The 19,731-nt window shown below is 41.9% G+C and overlaps 1 protein-coding gene across 2 annotated transcripts in view; it reads right to left on the bottom strand.

Annotated features, from left to right (window-relative positions):
• The window catches only part of SLC36A3 (solute carrier family 36 member 3), a 40,452-nt gene extending 20,984 nt beyond the window's left edge, over window positions 1–19,468 (bottom strand). The window contains exons 1-3 of one of the 2 annotated variants that reach the window (XM_007188624.2): window positions 19,418–19,468; window positions 15,571–15,661; window positions 4,574–4,662 (exon numbers count right to left, since the gene is read on the bottom strand). In XM_007188624.2, the coding sequence (XP_007188686.2) occupies window positions 4,574–4,662; window positions 15,571–15,657 (176 nt within the window). In that variant the 5' untranslated portion in view covers window positions 15,658–15,661; window positions 19,418–19,468. Of the gene's footprint in view, window positions 1–4,573; window positions 4,663–6,231; window positions 6,649–15,570; window positions 15,662–19,417 lie in introns of those variants that run through there. The other variant, XM_057541867.1, reaches the window with a different exon arrangement.
• Window positions 19,469–19,731: the final 263 nt, after the last annotated feature.

Genomic DNA, 19,731 nt, shown 5'->3' on the forward strand with positions numbered 1-19,731 from the left:
ATTTTTTCAAAAATGTCTATTTCACAGTTGGTTTCTAAACAAGTCTATTCATTGCATTTTGTAATTAAGTCTCAAGTTTTTAAATCTGCTATATTCCCCTTGCCTTATTTTTTCCCTTGCAACTTTAATTTTTTTGGTTGGTGCTGAAGATACCAGAAAATTGCCCTGCAGTACGTTTCACTTTCTAGATTCAGTTGATGAATTCATAATGTCATTTATCTTGTTCTTCTATCCCCTGTGTTTCCTGTAAACTGATATTAGATCTAGTGGTTTGATAAGACTGAGGTTCTTCATTTATCTTTCTGGCAAGGGTATTTCAGAGGTGGTTCTCTGTACTCCCTATTGTATCCTATTATAAGACACATCATGTCCAGTTGTCCCATGTCTAGACATGAGTTGATAACTACATGGAATCAGGTGATGCCAGTGTATTCTTCCTTTATAGTTTTCCAATGACCTTGCACAATGAGCATCAGTTGATGATTGTTGCTTATGTGGAATAGGTAATTTTTAATCAAACTCCCCAGGTATTTCTTAGCACACTAAAAATTGCAAATCATTCGTTTAAATAAAATAGTTTCCCAATTCTTTCTCAGCTGCTGGGCCTCCAGAGAAATGGCACAGTATAGTGGGTGAGAGCTGAATGTTCTGGATTTCAGTCCTTGCTCTGATCCCTGGGTAACTTGAGCAGCCTTATTGTTCTATCTGGTCTTCATTCTCCTCCACTTGAATAGGCATGGATATAGTGATCTCCAAGGAGCCTTCCTGCCTGAAAGTTTTATTCAGGGTGTCATCAGAAGCTGATAAATCTTCATGAGAATGGATGGACAATTGTGAGATCTCTATTATTACTGCCCCACGCCTTTCCTGTCTGACAATCAGAGTGACTCCTGATCAGGAGATCAGTGACCTACTGACATTCCCAAGAGAGGAGCTGCAGGAGGGATCTTGGCAGGTGAGGGGCTAACTCCTGAGGGGCTCTGCTGGGAAAGGCTAACATGTTAGGTGCTTGGTCAAAACTCTGCTTCACCAGTATCTATACCTGTGACCTTGGACACATTATTCTGTCTCTGTGAGCTTTTATCACCATATTTCCTCCCAATAAAGATACACCTGCCTACCTCACAAGGTCATTGAGATGATCAGAGGAGATCAGACAGAGAAGAGCATTTTGTACACCATAAACTTTTTATCCAGCGAGGGTTACAACCTAAATGTTCACCATTAGGGGAAGGATTAAATAAAACCACAGGATCCATCTATACTGGGGAACATCGTGAGCCTTACAAAATAATGAGGTCAATCTCTATGTCAAAATGTGGAAAGAAATTAATCATATTATTAGATGAAAGAGCAAATTTCCAAAAAATATTCCAATTAATATACAAGAAAATACAAAACAAAATATGTATTTCCATTTGTACACATATATACAGAGAAAAAGTACATGCAGAGAAAAAGTCTAGAGGAATGTTTACTAACTAGATATCAGCGATTACTTCTTGGGTGAAGAGTGGGATGGGGGATGGAGCTATCGGAGGAGATTCTCTGTATTGTTCAATAGTTTTCAACAAGAACATATTCATTTAAAACTTGTGTTACTAGAAATAAAGAAAGAACAGGTGAGGATTATTATTATTGTTGTTGTTATTATTACTACTACTACTGTGACATCTATGACTACTACCTTCCCCACACTGAGTGGGTCCTCAGCCAGGCATTTGGGCAGGTTTCGAGGCTGTACATCATGGCCTCTCCATAGTTCACAAAAGTCTTTTGCAGTCTAGGGAAAGGACAAGCAATGAATAACTTAAAACATTTTTTTTTAAAGTACAATGTACTCTCGAAGTGAGTAGTTATTATATATTCATGTATTAATATGGGACATTCTGGTAATTTTCTAGCAACAGTATTACTGAGATATTTTATAATGGTATACTTTTAAAAGTTTCAGAATTCTGCCTCTTTTTTGTAGCTGTCCTTTTTAACACTAATATTTAAGTGGATATTATTATTATTATTTAGGTAGACAGTAGCTGTGAATTGATTAGGTCTGCAAACAAGGACAGAGAGGATACGAAAGTTGTGAGGTGTGCGCACCTGGTTAGAGGGAGGAGAAGGGAGGGGGACGAGGTATGAGTATGGCCAAGACAGTGGTTCTGTCTTTTCTGGACTTACATTCCCTTCTTCTCACTGTTGAGGGTGTTGGAACATTTGGGATGCTTGCCCCGGACCAGACCCCATGCAAAGGTGATCTTTAGCCTCCTGCCCAGCACCCCTGTAGGATGTGACACCCCAATTCCAGCCTATCCCTCTTCCTTCATCCCTCCTTCCCTAGGCGGCCCTTCCTAAGGGACGGGAAGGCCCTGCTGAGGACTGTCAACAGAGCAAGTGGGAGCAAGTTGCCCAGGTCCCTGGAGTTAATTGCATGACTCAGGGGAGTAGCTTGGAGAGGGAAACGGCCCCAGACTTGTCAGGGACTAGGGTTTAAGTCCCAACACCCCCCCTTAGATGGCTGGGAGACCTTGAGCAAGTCTCTTTATACTTCCAGGCTTCAGTTTTTTACACGCAGTCGGTTTTGGGGAGGAGCCAGTAAGAGATGAATATGGTGATGCACTGAGAACACGGCATGATGCTTCTGTTTTTATTATTACTCAATGCGCTTGGCATATGAAATACAGACGAGGTCACATTGCATAGGACTGGCAAATACATTACTCTGAGGATTGCAAATTCAAAAGCAATGGGGATCAGAAAGGTGTCAGTACTGTGGTGAGAAGGGCTGGGTATGAGACAGAATAGGGGATAGTGGAGACAGTGTCCTAGGCTATGGTACAGGTCTTGCTCCAAAAGGGCTTGATCAGGATGGGGCTCCAGCTGAACGATGAAGGAATGAAGCCGCAGAGGTGGCAGAGTGTCTGACTAGCAAGAAGGTGCAGATTTTTTTTATGTGAAATCTCCAGGTTTTTAAATGCTGGAGAAAAACAAAAAACCAAGGGACTTCCCTGGTGGCGCAGTGGTTAGGACTCTGCGCTCCCAATGCAGGGGGCCTGGGTTCGATCCCTCATCAGGGAACTGGGTCCCACATGCGTGCCGTAACTGGGAGTTCACATGCCACAACTAAGGAGCCCATGAGCCTCAACTGAGGAGCCCGCCTGCTGCAACTAAGACCTGGCACAGCCAAATAAATAAATAAATATTTTTAGAAAACTGTAGAAGTCCTCCCAAATATATCTGAAAACCACTGTCAGCTCTTAGGCCATGGGTCTATAACCTCTGTATTAGAGGAAAAAAAAAAAAAGGAAAAACAAATAATCAAAAGCAAAAATCAGGGAAAGGTTGTCATAAATGACAGAGATGTTGGAAACCTGCATGGTGATAAAATGGTCCTGGCAGGCTTGAGGGAAGAAAAAGATTTGCAGATAGGTTAATGGGTAGAGTCAGACAGGTCTTGGAATACCGGCTCTGCCACTTCCTAGCTGTGTGACCTTGAGCAAGGCATTTAACTCACCTAAGCTTCAGTTTAATCATCTATAAAATGGGAAAAATAGTGCCTACCATAAAATTTTACTGTAGGGAGTAAATGAAAGAAGACTTGCAAAGCTCTTGCCATGTACCTGGCACAATGTAGTTGTGCAATAAATTTAATTGCTGAATGAGTAAATGCTCTTAACAGTGCTTCGTGGGCTGGAAAGTACCACACAAGTTAGGTGTGATTGATATATACTCCAGATGCACCTATTTGGGTTATGATAATTTGACTTTACGAGGAGCTTCATTTAATATCCGTACTTTGACTCATGAGGACCTTCTCCACATCTATGAGGACATATTTAGATTTGCCTGCCTTGGGAGAAGCTGAGCCCTGTGGACAGAAAGCCATAAGGCTGTTGGCTGTAAAGAATTGTTAATCACCATAAATTGCTAGTTTATAAATATGAAATTCTCAGCATTGTTTGTTTTCACTGCATTTGTCTTTTCCTTCTGGAATTTTGTTTTGCATTACAGTTTTAAATATATAAACGTTGAGTGTTGTATGTACACTTTATTAGGGATTGAAGTGAACTATCCCTGTATTAGGGATATCCCTAATATCCCTGTGAGCTATTCATCTCATTGCTAACTATGTTTTTTTACTGTTACTAAATTGTCCCAAGAAGGGTTTACCTGGAAAAAATTCCCCTTCGAAGGTGTATGTACTGGAGTTGGGGGGAGATGGGGGTGGGGAGATTAAGAGGAAAAGAAAGACATCTTAAGTATCTCACATATTCATGGATATGTATGAGCACATTTGCATCCTTTACCTCTTTTGATTTCTCTAGGTGGGGATATTTGGGCTCAGAGAGCGCAGGAGCTTGGCAAAGTTGTCCAGCTAGTTAGCAGCAGAGTTGGGCCCAGACCTAGGAGTTCTCACTTGGGATTTAATCACTCCCTCCACCACCTCTGCAGTATCTAGAGCAGCAGGGGTGGTGGCCTGGAGAGGGGGCCAGCTAATTGGGTCAGCGATCCAGGGAAAATTAGCACACCCGCAGATGGAACCCGGCACCAAGTGACAGAGAAGCAGGACTCTCACCTCTGACTTAGGTGATGAGCACAGTTCAACAGGATGACCATGCAGTGCACGGTGAGGATCCCGATGGCAAGCAGGCTGAAAGGACCGACCTGGAAGGGAAAGGAGATGTGGGCACAGTGAGCCCCAGGTGGATTGCTCCCATACCTGGCCCTCTCCCCGCCTGGGTGCTAGGGTCCCTCTCATAATAGAGGTTTGGGGATGAGAGCCCCTGCCTGAATGTCCTTGTGCCCCCAGATGCTCTGGCCTGAATGCCCTTCTTGACATCACTGCAAAGTGGCTGCCCAACCTGTGCTACAATACTTCTAGTAACAGAGAGCTCACTACCTCCCAGACAGCCCATGCCTTTCCTCGTCGGCCTTTAGTTCCGCTTCTAGATCTCTCATTCCTTCTCACATCCCAGCCCTTACCTCCTCCAAGATGCTTGAAGACCAAGGTTCCTCTTAGGGACTGGCTTCCTTCATTTAGTACAAAGTCATCAAAAGGGGCACTACTGATATTTTGGGCCAGCTGATTTTTTGTTGTTGCAGGGGGCTGTCCTAGACATTGTGGGATATTTAGCAGCATCCCTGGCCTCTACCCACTGGATTTCAGAAGAACTCCCTCCCCCTCCTCTCCAAGTTGTGGCAACCAAGAATGTCTCCAGACATTGTAAATGTCTTTGGGTGAGGGGGGTGCAAAATTACCCTCAGTTGAGAATCACTGCTCTCGTATGTCTACTTTCCATGTCCCTTTTATTTTTTTAACAAAAAATTGTATGTATTTAAGGTGAACAACATGATTTGATATACATACACAGAGAAATGATGACTAGAGTCAAGCTAATGAACAAGTCTCCTCCTCACATAGTCTCCATTTTTTTTATGTGTGATGAGATTAAAAAGCAGGGCTCATTATTAATCATTATCTCCCAGATGTGATCACAACGGCACAGAGCAAAGAGGGACTCTCTCACCCTCTTTGTGCTGGACACCTGTGCCTTTATGGATGTGACCTGTGCTAACATCATGAAGAAATTTGAGAGATGAAGAGCACCACTAGATTGCACCAGGATGTAGCCTCCCAATAGCAGAGACTCTTTTGTCTTGTTTACATCTATATTCCCAGGGCTTAAGAATAGTAGGTGCTCAATATATATTTCTCAAATGAATCATGATTACAGGTTCTGATGGGAGATGGAGGGTAAAGAAATTGCCTAATAACTCTTAGGAACCAAAAATCAAAGGATAAAAGAGTTATCTTAAAAAGCAAAGACCGGGGGAGGGGCAAGATGGCGGAAGAGCAAGACGCGGAGACCACCTTCCTTCCCACAGATACAGTAGAAATACATCTACATGTGGGACTGCTCCTACAGAACACCCACTGAACGCTGGCAGAAGACGTCAGACCTCCCAAAAGGCAAGAAAATCCCCACGTACTTGGGTAGGGCAAAAGAAAAAAGAAATAACAGAGACAAAAGAATAGGGACGGGACCTGCACCAGTGGGAGGGAGCTGTGAAGCAGGAAAGGTTTCCACACACTAGGAAGCACCTTCGCGGGCGGAGACTGCGGGTGGCAGAGGGGGGAAGCTTCGGGGCCACGGAGGAGAGCACAGTCACAGGGGTGCGGAGGGCAAAGCGGAGAGATTCCCACACAGAGGCTCGGCGCCGAGCAGCACTCACCAGCCCGAGAGGCTTGTCTGCTCAGCCGCCGGGGCGTGCGGGGGCTGGGAGCTGAGGTTCCGGCTTTGGTGCTAGCCGGGAGGGAGTCCGGGAAAAAGTCTGCAGCTGCCGAAGAGGCAAGAGACTTTCTCTTGCCGCTTTGTTTCACGGTGCGCAAGGAGAGGGGATTCAGAGCGCCGCCTAAACGAACTCCAGAAACGGGCGCGAGCCACGGCTATCAGCGCGGACCCCAGAGACAGGCGCGAGCCGCCGTTATCAGCGCGGACCCCAGAGACGGGCAGGAGACGCTAAGGCTGCTGCTGCCGCCACCAAGAAGGCTGTGTGCGAGCACAGGTCACTCTCCACACCGCCCCTCCCGGGAGCCTGTGCAGCCCACCACTGCCAGGGTCCCGTGATCCAGGGACAACTTCCCCGGGAGAACGCACTGCGCGCCTCAGGCTGCTGCAACGTCACGCCGGCCTCTGCCGCCGCAGGCTCGCCCCGCCTCCTCCATACCGCTCCCTCCCCCCGGCCTGAGTGAGCCAGAGCCCCCGAAGCAGCTGCTCCTTTAACCCCGTTCTGTCTGGGCGGGGAACAGATGCCCTCAGGCGACCTACATGCAGAGGCGGGTCCAAACCCAAAGCTGAACCCCGGGAGCTGTACGAACAAAGAAGAGAAAGGGAAATCTCTCCCAGCAGCCTCAGAAGCAGCGGATTAAAGCGCCACAAACAACTTGATGTGCCTGCATCTGCTGAACACCTGAATAGACAACGAATCATCCCAAATTCAGGAGGTGGACTTTGGGAGCAGGAGATATTAATTTTTCCCCTTTTCCTTTTTTTGTGAGTGTATATGTGTATGCTTCTGGGTGAGATTTTGTCTGTATAGCTTTGCTTTCACCATTAGTCCTAGGGTTAGGTCCGTCCGTTTTTTTTTTTTTTTTTTTTTAGCTTAAAAATTTTTTTTTCCTAATAAATGTTTTCTTAATAATTTTTCCCTTATTTTCTATTTTTAGAAATTTAAAAAAAATTTAATAAGTTTTTTCATATTTTTTATTTTAAAAAATTAAAAAAATTTTTTCTTAATAAATTTTTTGCTTAATTTTTTTCTTATTTTTTACTATAAAAATTAATAAATCTATTTTTAAAAATTAAAAAAAAAATTTTTCTGAATACATTTATTCTTTTTTTTCACACCTTCTCTGTTGGAGTTAGGCCTCCATGACAATAGAAATGGTATAATTTCACAAACAGGGTATTTATTATCTCTTTGGATGACTTATTAAGTAAAAAGATACAGACTACAAAATCATTTATGATTTAAGTTCCACCTTTCCAATCCTTAATTGACTAAACTAACAAGAGCCAATCATATTACATCAAAAAACACAGGCACAAGACTAAACAACATCACAGGAGTCCCTGTGCTGGTTACATTTCCCCTGGGTAATGCAGCCTTCTCCATTCTACCAAAGGATGTCTCTTGTACCTTGTTACCCTGCAGATCACTGGAGCAGGATATGGCACACAGAGACTATTGTGATGCACAGAAAGAGGGACAAATACCTCATTAGGATGTCAGGAGTCCTAGGAATGCTCTTTGGTCTTTGATAGATTTTATTTGGAAATTTGGGCTGCCAGATGAAGAACTGTCCAACAGTAGATGGAATTTCGATATTTGGTACCTTTGGGGGATGCCTAAGTCATTTTAATCACAAAGTCATCTTCAAAGCTAGGTGAAAATTAAGTTTTTATAATCTTTCTCAGTTGAAAAGAAAAATAACAGCTTCCTTGGTTGATATTTCTTTGAGGCTTGATACTTCTCAATAGATTTTTCCAGCTTTTATGCCTGTGCCTGGATAGGCCAAGATGGCTGTCTGATCTTTGGCAATTTTCTAGACACAGAAATTACAGACCCCCATTTTCTGCTGTGTATTTAATACTGGAACTACCCAGCCAGGCAAAAAAGATTCAAGACGTAGGTAGAGTAACTCACTTGCTTACATTTCTTTCTCCAAATGAAAAGAAATTTGAAACCCTGTAAGGATCAGCATGAACTAACAAAACACGTGTAACAATGTTGGTGCCATTGTGCAGCTCACACAAATGGAAGTGGCAAAACTTACCAATGATTTTGCCAATACCAACATCCAACAGAGCCAACTCTGTTAACAGTTTTTTTTTTTTTTACAAGAGATAAATAGACTGACACCAAGCATTGTACATGGATGACCACAACAAAAGCAACAATGATTGCAGTTACCAAACATGAAACACACTCAATAATAATTTTTTTCTTATTTTTTATTATAATAGCTTTATTTTATTTTATTTTATCCTCTTTCTTTCTATTTTTTTCTCCCTTTTATTCTGAGCCTTGTGGATGAAAGGCTCTTGGTGCTCCAGCCAGGCATCAGGGCTGTGCCTCTGAGGTGGGAGAACCAACTTCAGGACACTGGTCCACAAGAGACCTCCCAGCTCCACGTAATACCAAAAGGCAAAAATCTCTCAGAGATCTCCATCTCAACATCAAGACCCAGCTTCACTCAACGACCAGCAAGCTACAGTACTGGACACCCTATGCCAAACAACTAGCAAGACAGGAACACAGCCCCATCCATTAGCAGAGAGGCTGCCTAAAATCATAATAAGGCCACAGACACCCCAAAACACACCACCAGACGTGGACATGCCCACCAGAAAGACAAGATCCAACCTCATCCACCAGAACACAGGCACTAGTCCCCTCCACCAGGAAGCCTACACAACCCACTGAACAAACCTTAGCCACTGGGGACAGATACCAAAAACAACAGGAACTACGAACCTGCAGCCTGTGAAAAGGAGACCCCAAACACAGTAAGTTAAGCAAAATGAGAAGACAAAAAAACACACAGCACGTGAAAGAGCAGGGTCAAAACACACCAGACCTAACAAATGAAGAGGAAATAGGCAGTCTACCTGAAAAAGAATTCAGAATAATGATAGTAAAGATGATCCAAAATCTTGGAAATAGAATACATTTAACAAGGATGTAGAAGAACTAAAGAGGAACCAAGCAACGATGAAAAACACAATAAATGAAATTAAAAATACTCTAGACGGGATCAATAGCAGAATAACTGAGGCAGAAGAACGGATAAGTGACCTGGAAGATAAAATAGTGGAAATAACTACTGCAGAGCAGAATAAAGAAAAAAGAATGAAAAGAACTGAGGACAGTCTCAGAGACCTCTGGGACAACATTAAACGCACCAACATTCGAATTATAGGGGTCCCAGAAGAAGAAGAGAAAAAGAAAGGGACTGAGAAAATATTTGAAGAGATTATAGTTGAAAACTTCCCTAATATGGGAAAGGAAATAGTTAATCAAGTCCTGGAAGCACAGAGAGTCCCATACAGGATAAATCCAAGGAGAAACACGCCAAGACACATATTAATCAAACTATCAAAAATTAAATATAAAGAAAACATATTAAAAGCAGCAAGGGAAAAACAACAAATAACACACAAGGGAATCCCCATAAGGTTAACAGCTGATCTTTCAGCAGAAACTCTGCAAGCCAGAAGGGAGTGGCAGGATATACTTAAAGTGATGAAGGAGAAAAACCTACAACCAAGGTTACTCTACCCAGCAAGGATCTCATTCAGATTTGATGGAGAAATTAAAACCTTTACAGACAAGCAAAAGCTGAGAGAGTTCAGCACCACCAAACCAGCTTTACAACAAATGCTAAAGGAACTTCTCTAGGCAAGAAACACAAGAGAAGGAAAACACCTACAATAACAAACACAAAATATCTAAGAAAATGGGAATAGGAACATACATATCGATAATTACCTTAAATGTAAATGGATTAAATGCTCCCACCAAAAGACACAGACTGGCTGAATGGATACAAAAACAAGACCCATATATATGCTGTCTACAAGAGACCCACTTCAGACCTAGAGACACATACAGACTGAAAGTGAGGGGATGGAAAAAGATATTCCATGTAAATGGAAATCAAAAGAAAGCTGGAGTAGCAATTCTCATATCAGATAAAATAGACTTTAAAATAAAGACTATTACAAGAGACAAAGAAGGACACTATATAATGATCAAGGGATCGATCCAAGAGGAAGTTATAACAATTGTAAATATTTATGCACCCAACATAGGAGCACCTCAACACATAAGGCAAATACTAACAGCCATAAAAGGGGAAATCGACAGTAACACAATCATAGTAGGGGACTTTAACACCCCACTTTCACCAATGGACAGATCATCCAAAATGAAAATAAATAAGGAAACACAAGCTTTAAATGATTCATTAAACAAGATGGACTTAATTGATATTTATAGGACATTCCACCCAAAAACAACAGAATACACATTTTTCTCAAGTGCTCATGGAACATTCTCCAGGATAGATCATATCTTGGGTCACAAATCAAGCCTTGGTAAATTTAAGAAAATTGAAATCGTATCAAGTATCTTTTCTGACCATAACGCTATGAGACTAGATATCAATTACAGGAAAAGATCTGTAAAAAATACAAACACATGGAGGCTACACAATACACTACTTAATAACGAAGTGATCACTGAAGAAATCAAAGGGGAAATCAAAAAATACCTAGAAACAAATGACAATGGAGACACGATGACCCAAAACCTATGGGATGCAGCAAAAGCAGTGCTAAGAGGGAAGTTTATAGCAATACAAGCCTACATCAAGAAACAGGAAACATCTCGAATAAACAACCTAACCTTGCACCTAAAGCAATTAGAGAAAGAAGGGCAAAAAACCCCCAAAGCTAGCAGAAGGAAAGAAATCATAAAGATCAGATCAGAAATAAATGAAAAAGAAATGAAGGAAACAATAGCAAAAATCAATGAAACTAAAAGCTGGTTCTTCGAGAAGATAAACAAAATTGATAAACCATTAGCCAGACTCATCAAGAGAAAAAGGGAGAAGATTCAAATCAATAGAATTAGAAATGAAAAAGGAGAAGTAACCACTGACACTGCAGAAATACAAAAGATCATGAGAGATTACTACAAGCAACTCTATGCCAATAAAATGGACAACCTGGAAGAAATGGACAGATTCTTAGAAATGCACAAACTGCCGAGACTGAACCAGGAAGAAATAGAAAATATGAACAGACCAATCACAAGCACTGAAATTGAAACTGTGATTAAAAATCTTCCAACAAACAAAAGCCCAGGACCAGATGGCTTCACAGGTGAATTCTATCAAACATTTAGAGAAGAGCTAACACCTATCCTTCTCAAACTCTTCCAAAATATAGCAGAGGGAGAAACACTCCCAAACTCATTCTACGAGGCCACCATCACTCTGATACCAAAACCAGACAATGATGTCACAAAGAAGGAAAACTACAGACCAATATCACTGATGAACATAGATGCAAAAATCCTCAACAAAATACTAGCAAACAGAATCCAACAGCACATTAAAAGGATTATACACCATGATCAAGTGGGGTTTATTCCAGGAATGCAAGGATTCTTCAATATTCGCAAATCAATCAACGTGATACATCATATTAACAAATTGAAGGAGAAAAACCATATGATCATCTCAATAGATGCAGAGAAAGCTTTTGACAAAATTCAACACCCATTTATGATAAAAGCCCTGCAGAAAGTAGGCATAGAGGGAACTTTCCTCAACATAATAAAGGCCATATATGACAAACCCACAGCCAACATTGTCCTCAATGGTGAAAAACTGAAACCATTTCCACTAAGATCAGGAACAAGACAAGGTTGCCCACTCTCACCACTATTATTCAACATAGTTTTGGAAGTGTTAGCCACAGCAATCAGAGAAGAAAAAGAAATAAAAGGAATCCAAATTGGAAAAGAAGAAGTAAAGCTGTCACTGTTTGCAGATGACATGATACTATACATAGAGAATCCTAAAGATGCTGCCAGAAAACTACTAGAGCTAATCAATGAATTTGGTAAAGTAGCAGGATACAAAATTAATGCACAGAAATCTCTTGCATTCCTATATACTAATGATGAAAAATCTGAAAGTGAAATTAAGAAAACACTCCCGTTTACCATTGCAACAAAAAGAATAAAATATCTAGGAATAAACCTACCTAAGGAGACAAAAGACCTGTATGCAGAAAATTATAGGACACTGATGAAAGAAATTAAAGATGATACAAATAGATGGAGAGATATACCATGTTCTTGGATTGGAAGAATCAACATTGTGAAAATGACTCTACTACCCAAAGCAATCTACAGATTCAATGAAATCCCTATCAAACTACCACTGGCATTTTTCACAGAACTAGAACAAAAAGTTTCACAATTTGTATGGAGACACAAAAGACCCCGAATAGCCAAAGCAATCTTGAGAACGAAAAATGGAGCTGGAGGAATCAGGCTCCCTGACTTCAGACTATATTACAAAGCTACAGTAATCAAGACAGTTTGGTACTGGCACAAAAACAGAAATATAGATCAATGGAACAGGATAGAAAGCCCAGAGATAAACCCACGCACATATGGTCACCTTATCTTTGATAAAGGAGGCAAGAATATACAGTGGAGAAAAGACAGCCTCTTCAATAAGTGGTGCTGGGAAAATTGGACAGGTACATGTAAAAGTATGAAATTAGAACACTCCCTGACACCATACACAAAAATCAACTCAAAATGGATTAAAGACCTAAGTGTAAAGCCAGACACTATCAAACTCTTAGAGGAAAACATAGGCAGAACACTCTATGACATAAATCACAGCAAGATACTTTTTGACCCAGCTCCTAGAGAAATGGAAATAAAAACACAAATAAACAAATGGGACCTAATGAAACTTAAAAGCTTTTGCACAGCAAAGGAAACCATAAACAAGACCAAAAGACAACCCTCAGAATGGGAGAAAATATTTGCAAATGAAGCGACTGACAAAGGATTAATCTCCAAAATTTACAAGCAGCTCATGCAGCTCAATAAAAAAAAAAACAACAACCCAATCCAAAAATGGGCAGAAGACCTAAATAGACATTTCTCCAAAGAAGATATACAGATGGCCAACAGACACATGAAAGAATGCTCAACATCATTAATCATTAGAGAAATGCAAATCAAAACTACAATGAGGTATCATCTCACACCGGTCAGAATGGCCATCATCAAAAAATCTACAAACAATAAATGCTGGAGAGGGTGTGGAGAAAAGGGAACACTCTTGCACTGTTGGTGGGAATGTAAATTGATACAGCCACTATGGAGAACAGTATGGAGGTTCCTTAAAAAACTAAAAATAGAACTACCGTATGACCCAGCAATCCCACTACTGGGCATATACCCTGAGAAAACCATAATTCAAAAAGAGTCATGTACCAAAATGTTCATTGCAGCTCTATTTACAATAGGCAGGACATGGAAGCAACCTAAGTGTCCATCATCGGATGAATGGATAAAGAAGATGTGGCACATATATACAATGGAATATTACTCAGCCATAAAAAGAAATGAAATGGAGGTATTTGTAATGAGGTGGATGGAGTTAGAGTCTGTCATACAGAGTGAAGTAAGTCAGAAAGAGAAAAACAAATACAGTATGCTAACACATATATATGGAATCTAAGGGAAAAAAAAAAAAAAGGCCATGAAGAACCTAGTGGCAAGATGGGAATAAAGACACAGACCTACTAAAGAATGGACTTGAGGATATGGGGAGGGGGAGGGGTGAGATGTGACAGGGTGAGAGAGTGTCATGGACATATATACACTACCAAATGTAAAATAGATAGCTAGTGGGAAGCAGCCGCATAGCACAGGGAGATCAGCTCAGTGCTTTGTGACCGCCTGGGGGGGTGGGATGGGGAGGGTGGGAGGGAGGGAGATGCAGGAGGGAGGAGATATGGGAACGTGTGTATATGTGTAGCTGATTCACTTTGTTATAAAGCAGAAACTAACACACCATTGTGAAGCAATTATACTTCAATAAAGATGTTTAAAAAAATAAAAAAAATAAAAAAAAAAAAAAAGCAAAGACCACACTGGCAAAGAGAGTTTGGTTGATGGCCATGTGGTAATAATGCTCTTCAGAAGGTCTAGATCCCTGAGAATTCTAAAGGGGAACGTCCCATCTCTGGGTTGGAACTGATTCAGATTGGAAGTCATGTCAGTAGCCAGGGTCTCAATGTGACTTTTTCAGACATGAGGGCCACTTAGCAGGCCTGGAGAGAAGGAGAAATTCGTTTCAACTAAATGGAAATAACCTATCTATTCAATTCCATGGACATAAATTGGGACTTCCAGTGTGCCAGTCTCTATAGCAGGTATTGTGGGGAGGTGTAAAGATGAATCAGAGAGTACCTGCCCTCAGAGTTTTCAGGTAAGTGAGGAAGATAGGTATTTAAAAAAATAAGCATGTTTCATCTTTGTAAGTGCTGGAAGGATTCCAGGTTAGGTAGATATAAGTTCTAGTAAAACACAAGGTGAAGGAATTTTAATAGGAAACAGTCAAATTTTACAGAGGAGGTGGAGCTCAAAAGACAGAAGTAAGGGAGAAGGTAACAGCATAAGCAAGAAGACAGAGGTGGGAGGGCACAGGAAGTGTCGGGGGTTGGGGGAGACTTTGTTATCCTCATCTTCCAAGCCACTTTCTCACAATCAATCACAAACAGGAGTCACACACTCAAATGCCTGGAGGGGCCAGGCTGCTGATATAAATGAATGAAATAGCAAGGATATAATCCTAGGGAGTTGGGAGAACTGTGGCAAAGTAGATTCTGCATCAGTATGCGAGTATGGTGAGTCTTTAAGAACAATGGTGGGGAGGGGGAATTGGATGGAGGTGGTCAAAAGGTACAAACTTCCAGTTATGAGATAAAAGGTACTGGGGATGTATTGTACAACACAATGACTGTAGTTAACACTGCTATATGGTATATTTGAGAGATGCAAAGTGAGTAGATCCTAAAAGTTTTCATCACAAGGAAAAAACACCTATTTTTGTGACTATATGGGGAGATGGATGTTAACTAAATTTATTGTGGCAATCATTTTGTAGTATTCGTATGTCAAGTCATTATGCGGTACACCTTAAATTTATACAAAGCTGTATGTCAATTATATCTCAATAAAACTGGGGGGGAAAAAAAAAGAATGGCTTGTCTCCTCCAGGCCTGCTCCATTTAGCTCTGGGTTGGCTCCAGTGGATTGATGCCAATAGGCTCATTTCCTATTGCAAAGGGTACCCCCCTAAGCAACAGGCTTATTGCCCATTGATAAACAGTACTAAGGCCTTAGGGACCCGCCAACCCTTTCCCCCAAATGGGTAGACCTGGTCCCCATTGCACAGGTCCATCTTACCAATAAGCCGGCATTTTTCATGGCCAGAGGAAGTCCCAGGAGCCCCGTGCCAATGTTGCATTTCAATAAGTGAATCAAGGTTTGCATAATCCTGTAGGGGGAGCATAAGGCAACAAAAGGGTATGTTAGCGGAGGGAAAGGAGACCCAACGTTCAGGCTTCTTTCAGCCTCTCCAGGCACCCTGTGGTGGGAAGACAAAACCAGATGAAGGGGATTCTGGTTTAACTCTCAGTTCCCAGGATCTGTTCTGGAACCTCTGATCAAGGGCTGGTGCTAGTTCAGGTGACTCAACAAATATTTAACACACACTAGGCTCTAAAGAAAAAGTTAATAACCATTGCTACTATTCTGGATAACTCCCTAGTACCAGTTTATTCATTAATGTATTCAATGATTTCTTCCATGATACATTCACTCAAAATTTATTGAGACCTACTAGATGTTTGGCATTTAGATAGACAATGAAAAAAATAATAAGAATTTTCTCAATTTACAGGTAATTATCGCTGCCCAGTCATTTATTAATTCATTCACTAGAAAAAAAAGTCTGCCACCACATATGGAGTATTTATTGGTTCTAGTTCACTCTTTCATCCATTTACTCAATATTCACCGCAAACTTATTCCATGCTATGCATTGGATACAATTTAATAACAGTTGCTAAACGTGCATATAGAACACTTACTATGTGCCTGGCAGGGTGCTAGGTACCAGGGTTCTAAATGTTCTCCACACCAGTGCTGGCAGTGCCTGCTCAGGCACCACCGGTCCACTGGGGAGGGGGAATGTGGAACAGGATCATGAGAAGAGAATCAAAAAGGAATTGAAATGAAAAGTTGACTGCAAAGCACTGAACTGCGGTAGGACCACTGGATTCTGAGTTCTAGCTCTGCCATTAACCGACTGTGTTTGGTCACTATTTTGGGAAGGCCCTCGGCTGCTTACATCTTCTGTTTATTCATCTTGACCTGCCTACCTCCCAAGGATATAATAAGAACCAGAAGAGGTAATGACATAATGAATCTTGGAATTGTGAAGTGCTTCACAGATGTGAGGCATCATCACCATCATCACCATCATCATCATCATCCTCATCATCATCATCCTCATCACCACCATCACCACCTTTGGTTTGGCCTTACGGTGCTCACCTGTTTGAAAGGGTCTCCTAAAGAGGAGGCAGAGCTGCGGTGATAGAAAAAAGGCAAGCAAGGGCTGGTTTAAGCAGGTAGTGAGGCCCCCTCCTCCTGGAACAAAAGGTCCCTGGAGGAGGTCATTGGAGGCACCTCCTTGTGCAGCCTTTGAACTGTCTGGAGGCAGCCCGGAGGGTGAGAATAAACTGACCAAGGTCACATGGCGAGTCAGTGCTCACGTCTCCTGGTCTTGTCCTGTTGTTTAGGGTGTCAGGGCTGTGTCAGGTTTTGGCATTTCAGTATTGCCCAGGGAGAGGGCTGGGGCTGAGAGAAGAGAGTGACTTCCTGCGTCTCTGTGAGTTCAGACTTTTCACCTAAGCAATGGGGAGGGTGGGTGGTACAAGATGTCCCTTCACTTCCAACAGTAATTTATATTTCTTGGTAACTGCAATTATTGAAAAATATGTCAAAGCCAAAAAAAAAAAAAAAAAAAACCACACACCCTATTTTAAAAAATCTTTTGTCAATTCTTTGACAGTAATTTCTCCAAAAGATGTGCCCCCTTCCTGTTCTCCATCCCTCATTTCTTTCCTACAGCAGCGTCCTGCCCAACCTGATCAAATCTCTTGGGAAGGGTGAGATAAGGGTTTGGAGAAAACACTGCACCTTAGTTAACAGCATCATAGATCAGGGCTGTGAGGAGTAAAACACATGTTGGGAGCTCCCAGGGACTTAAAAAAAAGTTTCTATTTTTTTTTCCTTGAAAAATGATACATTGTCATTGTAAAAGGAAATACTCAAATTCCACCAACTGGAAAAAAACTACTTTTAACACCTTAACATTACTCTAGGCATCTTTACTTGTCTTTAAATGCACACAAATTTTACACAAGGAGAACCATTATAATACTGTATTTTAATTTTCTTTATGACTAGTATGTCCTACGTATTTTCCCACAACCATAGATTTCCTTCATCACTCCTAATGGCTGTATTGTATCCCACTATGTGTATCATACTTTAAATAATCTCTGGTTGTTTCTCAATTGTCAGTATTACAACCAGATCTGAGGTTAAGATCTGGCTTCAATAAAATTATCATGCATACCTGCATTATTATCTCCTTAGGAAAAATTCCTGGAAGTGGTATTACTGATCAAAGGATTTATTTATTTATATTTACTTATGCTTAAAAAGCCCTAAGTAGGGGAATTCCCTACTTAGGGCACAGTGGTTAAGAATCCACCTGCCAATGCAGGGGACACAGGTTTGTCCACCTGCCAATGCAGGGGACACAGGTTTGTCCACCTGCCAATGCAGGGGACACAGGTTTGATCCCTGGTCCGGGAAGATCCCACATGCCACAGAGCAACTAAGCCCGTGCGCCACCACTACCGAGCCCGCATGCCACAACTACTGAAGCCCATGCGTCTACAGCCCGTGCTCTGCAACAAGAGAAGCCACTGCAATGAGAAGCACGCACACCGCAACGAAGAGTAGCCCCAGCTCGCTGCAACTAGAGAAAGCCCACTTGCAGCAACGAAGACCCAACACAGCCAAAAAAAAAAAAAAAAAGCCCTAAGTAACAGTATGAAATTCAAAAGGTAAAAGAAACTAAAAAAGAACCCAAAAAAACCTTATGTAGTGAACATAAATGTCTCTTCTATCTCTGCCTCTCAGTCTCCCAATTCTCTTAGCCAGAAGCAGCCACTACGGCCAGTTGTTTGTGTGTGTGTGTGTGTGTGTGTGTGTGTGTGTGTGTGTACTTTAAAAGAAAGCATAGGCCAAATAAGTATTTGTATGTTTTATATAAATATGTGTTAGGATTCGACATATATTACAACATTGCCATCTAGAAAGGTACCAGTTTAGTTCCTCCCAAAAGGACACGAGAGAGGGCGTTTCCTGACATCCTTATCAACACTGGGTATTGTCATTTACAGTCTCTTTATACCATGGATATTATCTGATCTGATTACTAAATAATAGTCTGATTGGCAATAAAGCCCTGAGGAAAAGAGCCATGTGTCTGAGTTTATGGGAGTAAAAGTAGGGACATGGGGCTACGAGGTGAACTTCTATTTCCTGGATGGGTTTGTATGAGGAAGGGAGAGGGAGGCTGGTGGGCGGGGAGAGAGGGAGAGAGTGTATGAATGATAGCAGAAGTCCACAGAGAGGAAAGCAGCTTGAAACTGCTGAAGAAAGAGCAGCCAGCCTGAGATAGAAAATTGTTCTGGGAATTGAGAAGCTCATGCTGGGGACTTCCCTGGTGGTCCAGTGGGTAAGACACCATGCTCCCAACGCAGGGGGCCCGGGTTTCATCCCTGGTCAGGGAACTAGATCCCGCATGCTGCAACTAAGAGTTCACATGCCACAACTAAGAAGTCCGTATGCCACAACTAAGATCCCGGAGCACTGCAACTAAGACCTGGCACAGGCTAAATAAATAAATTACTTAATTAAAAAAAAAAAAAAAAAGAAGCTCCTGTTGGGGATGACTATCTGTGATTTTGCAACACCTGTGAAACAGGTGTAATACCCAGAGCCACATGGGTCAAACTTCTTAGATTCTGAAGGTTTCGTCTCTAATCTACGTGTCTCCTGTTCAACGGGGATAAATGTGTTAAGAAGAGAGAAGTAGGAAGTTGTGGCCCAGCTCTGTGAAGGCAGCAGTGCCTGACCTCAGATAGGGGAGGGCCGTGCAGCCACTTACGATAATCCATTGGCTTCCTCTTCAGGACGGACACTCTCTGAAGTGATGCTACTGCTACTCTCCGAGAGCGACTTGGACCCATCATCCAAGGCCTTGGGCTCGCTGTTGGTGTCCCTTGCAAGCAGTGAGATCTTCAGCATGGTGGGTAGGTGGTGGTGGCTCAGGGTTAAGGACTGTAACAGCCTTGAACCAGCCTCCCATGGGTTTTTCTCCGGAGGAACCAAGGCTGCAGCACTGAGATGCTGGCTCCTAATTCCCAAGGGTGCCTGGCCCTGGAGCTGGTGAGAGGGGGACGCTGATGTCGATTATATGCC

Source organism: Balaenoptera acutorostrata, chromosome 2, assembly GCF_949987535.1.
Source record: "Balaenoptera acutorostrata chromosome 2, mBalAcu1.1, whole genome shotgun sequence".
Taxonomy (NCBI): domain Eukaryota; kingdom Metazoa; phylum Chordata; class Mammalia; order Artiodactyla; family Balaenopteridae; genus Balaenoptera; species Balaenoptera acutorostrata.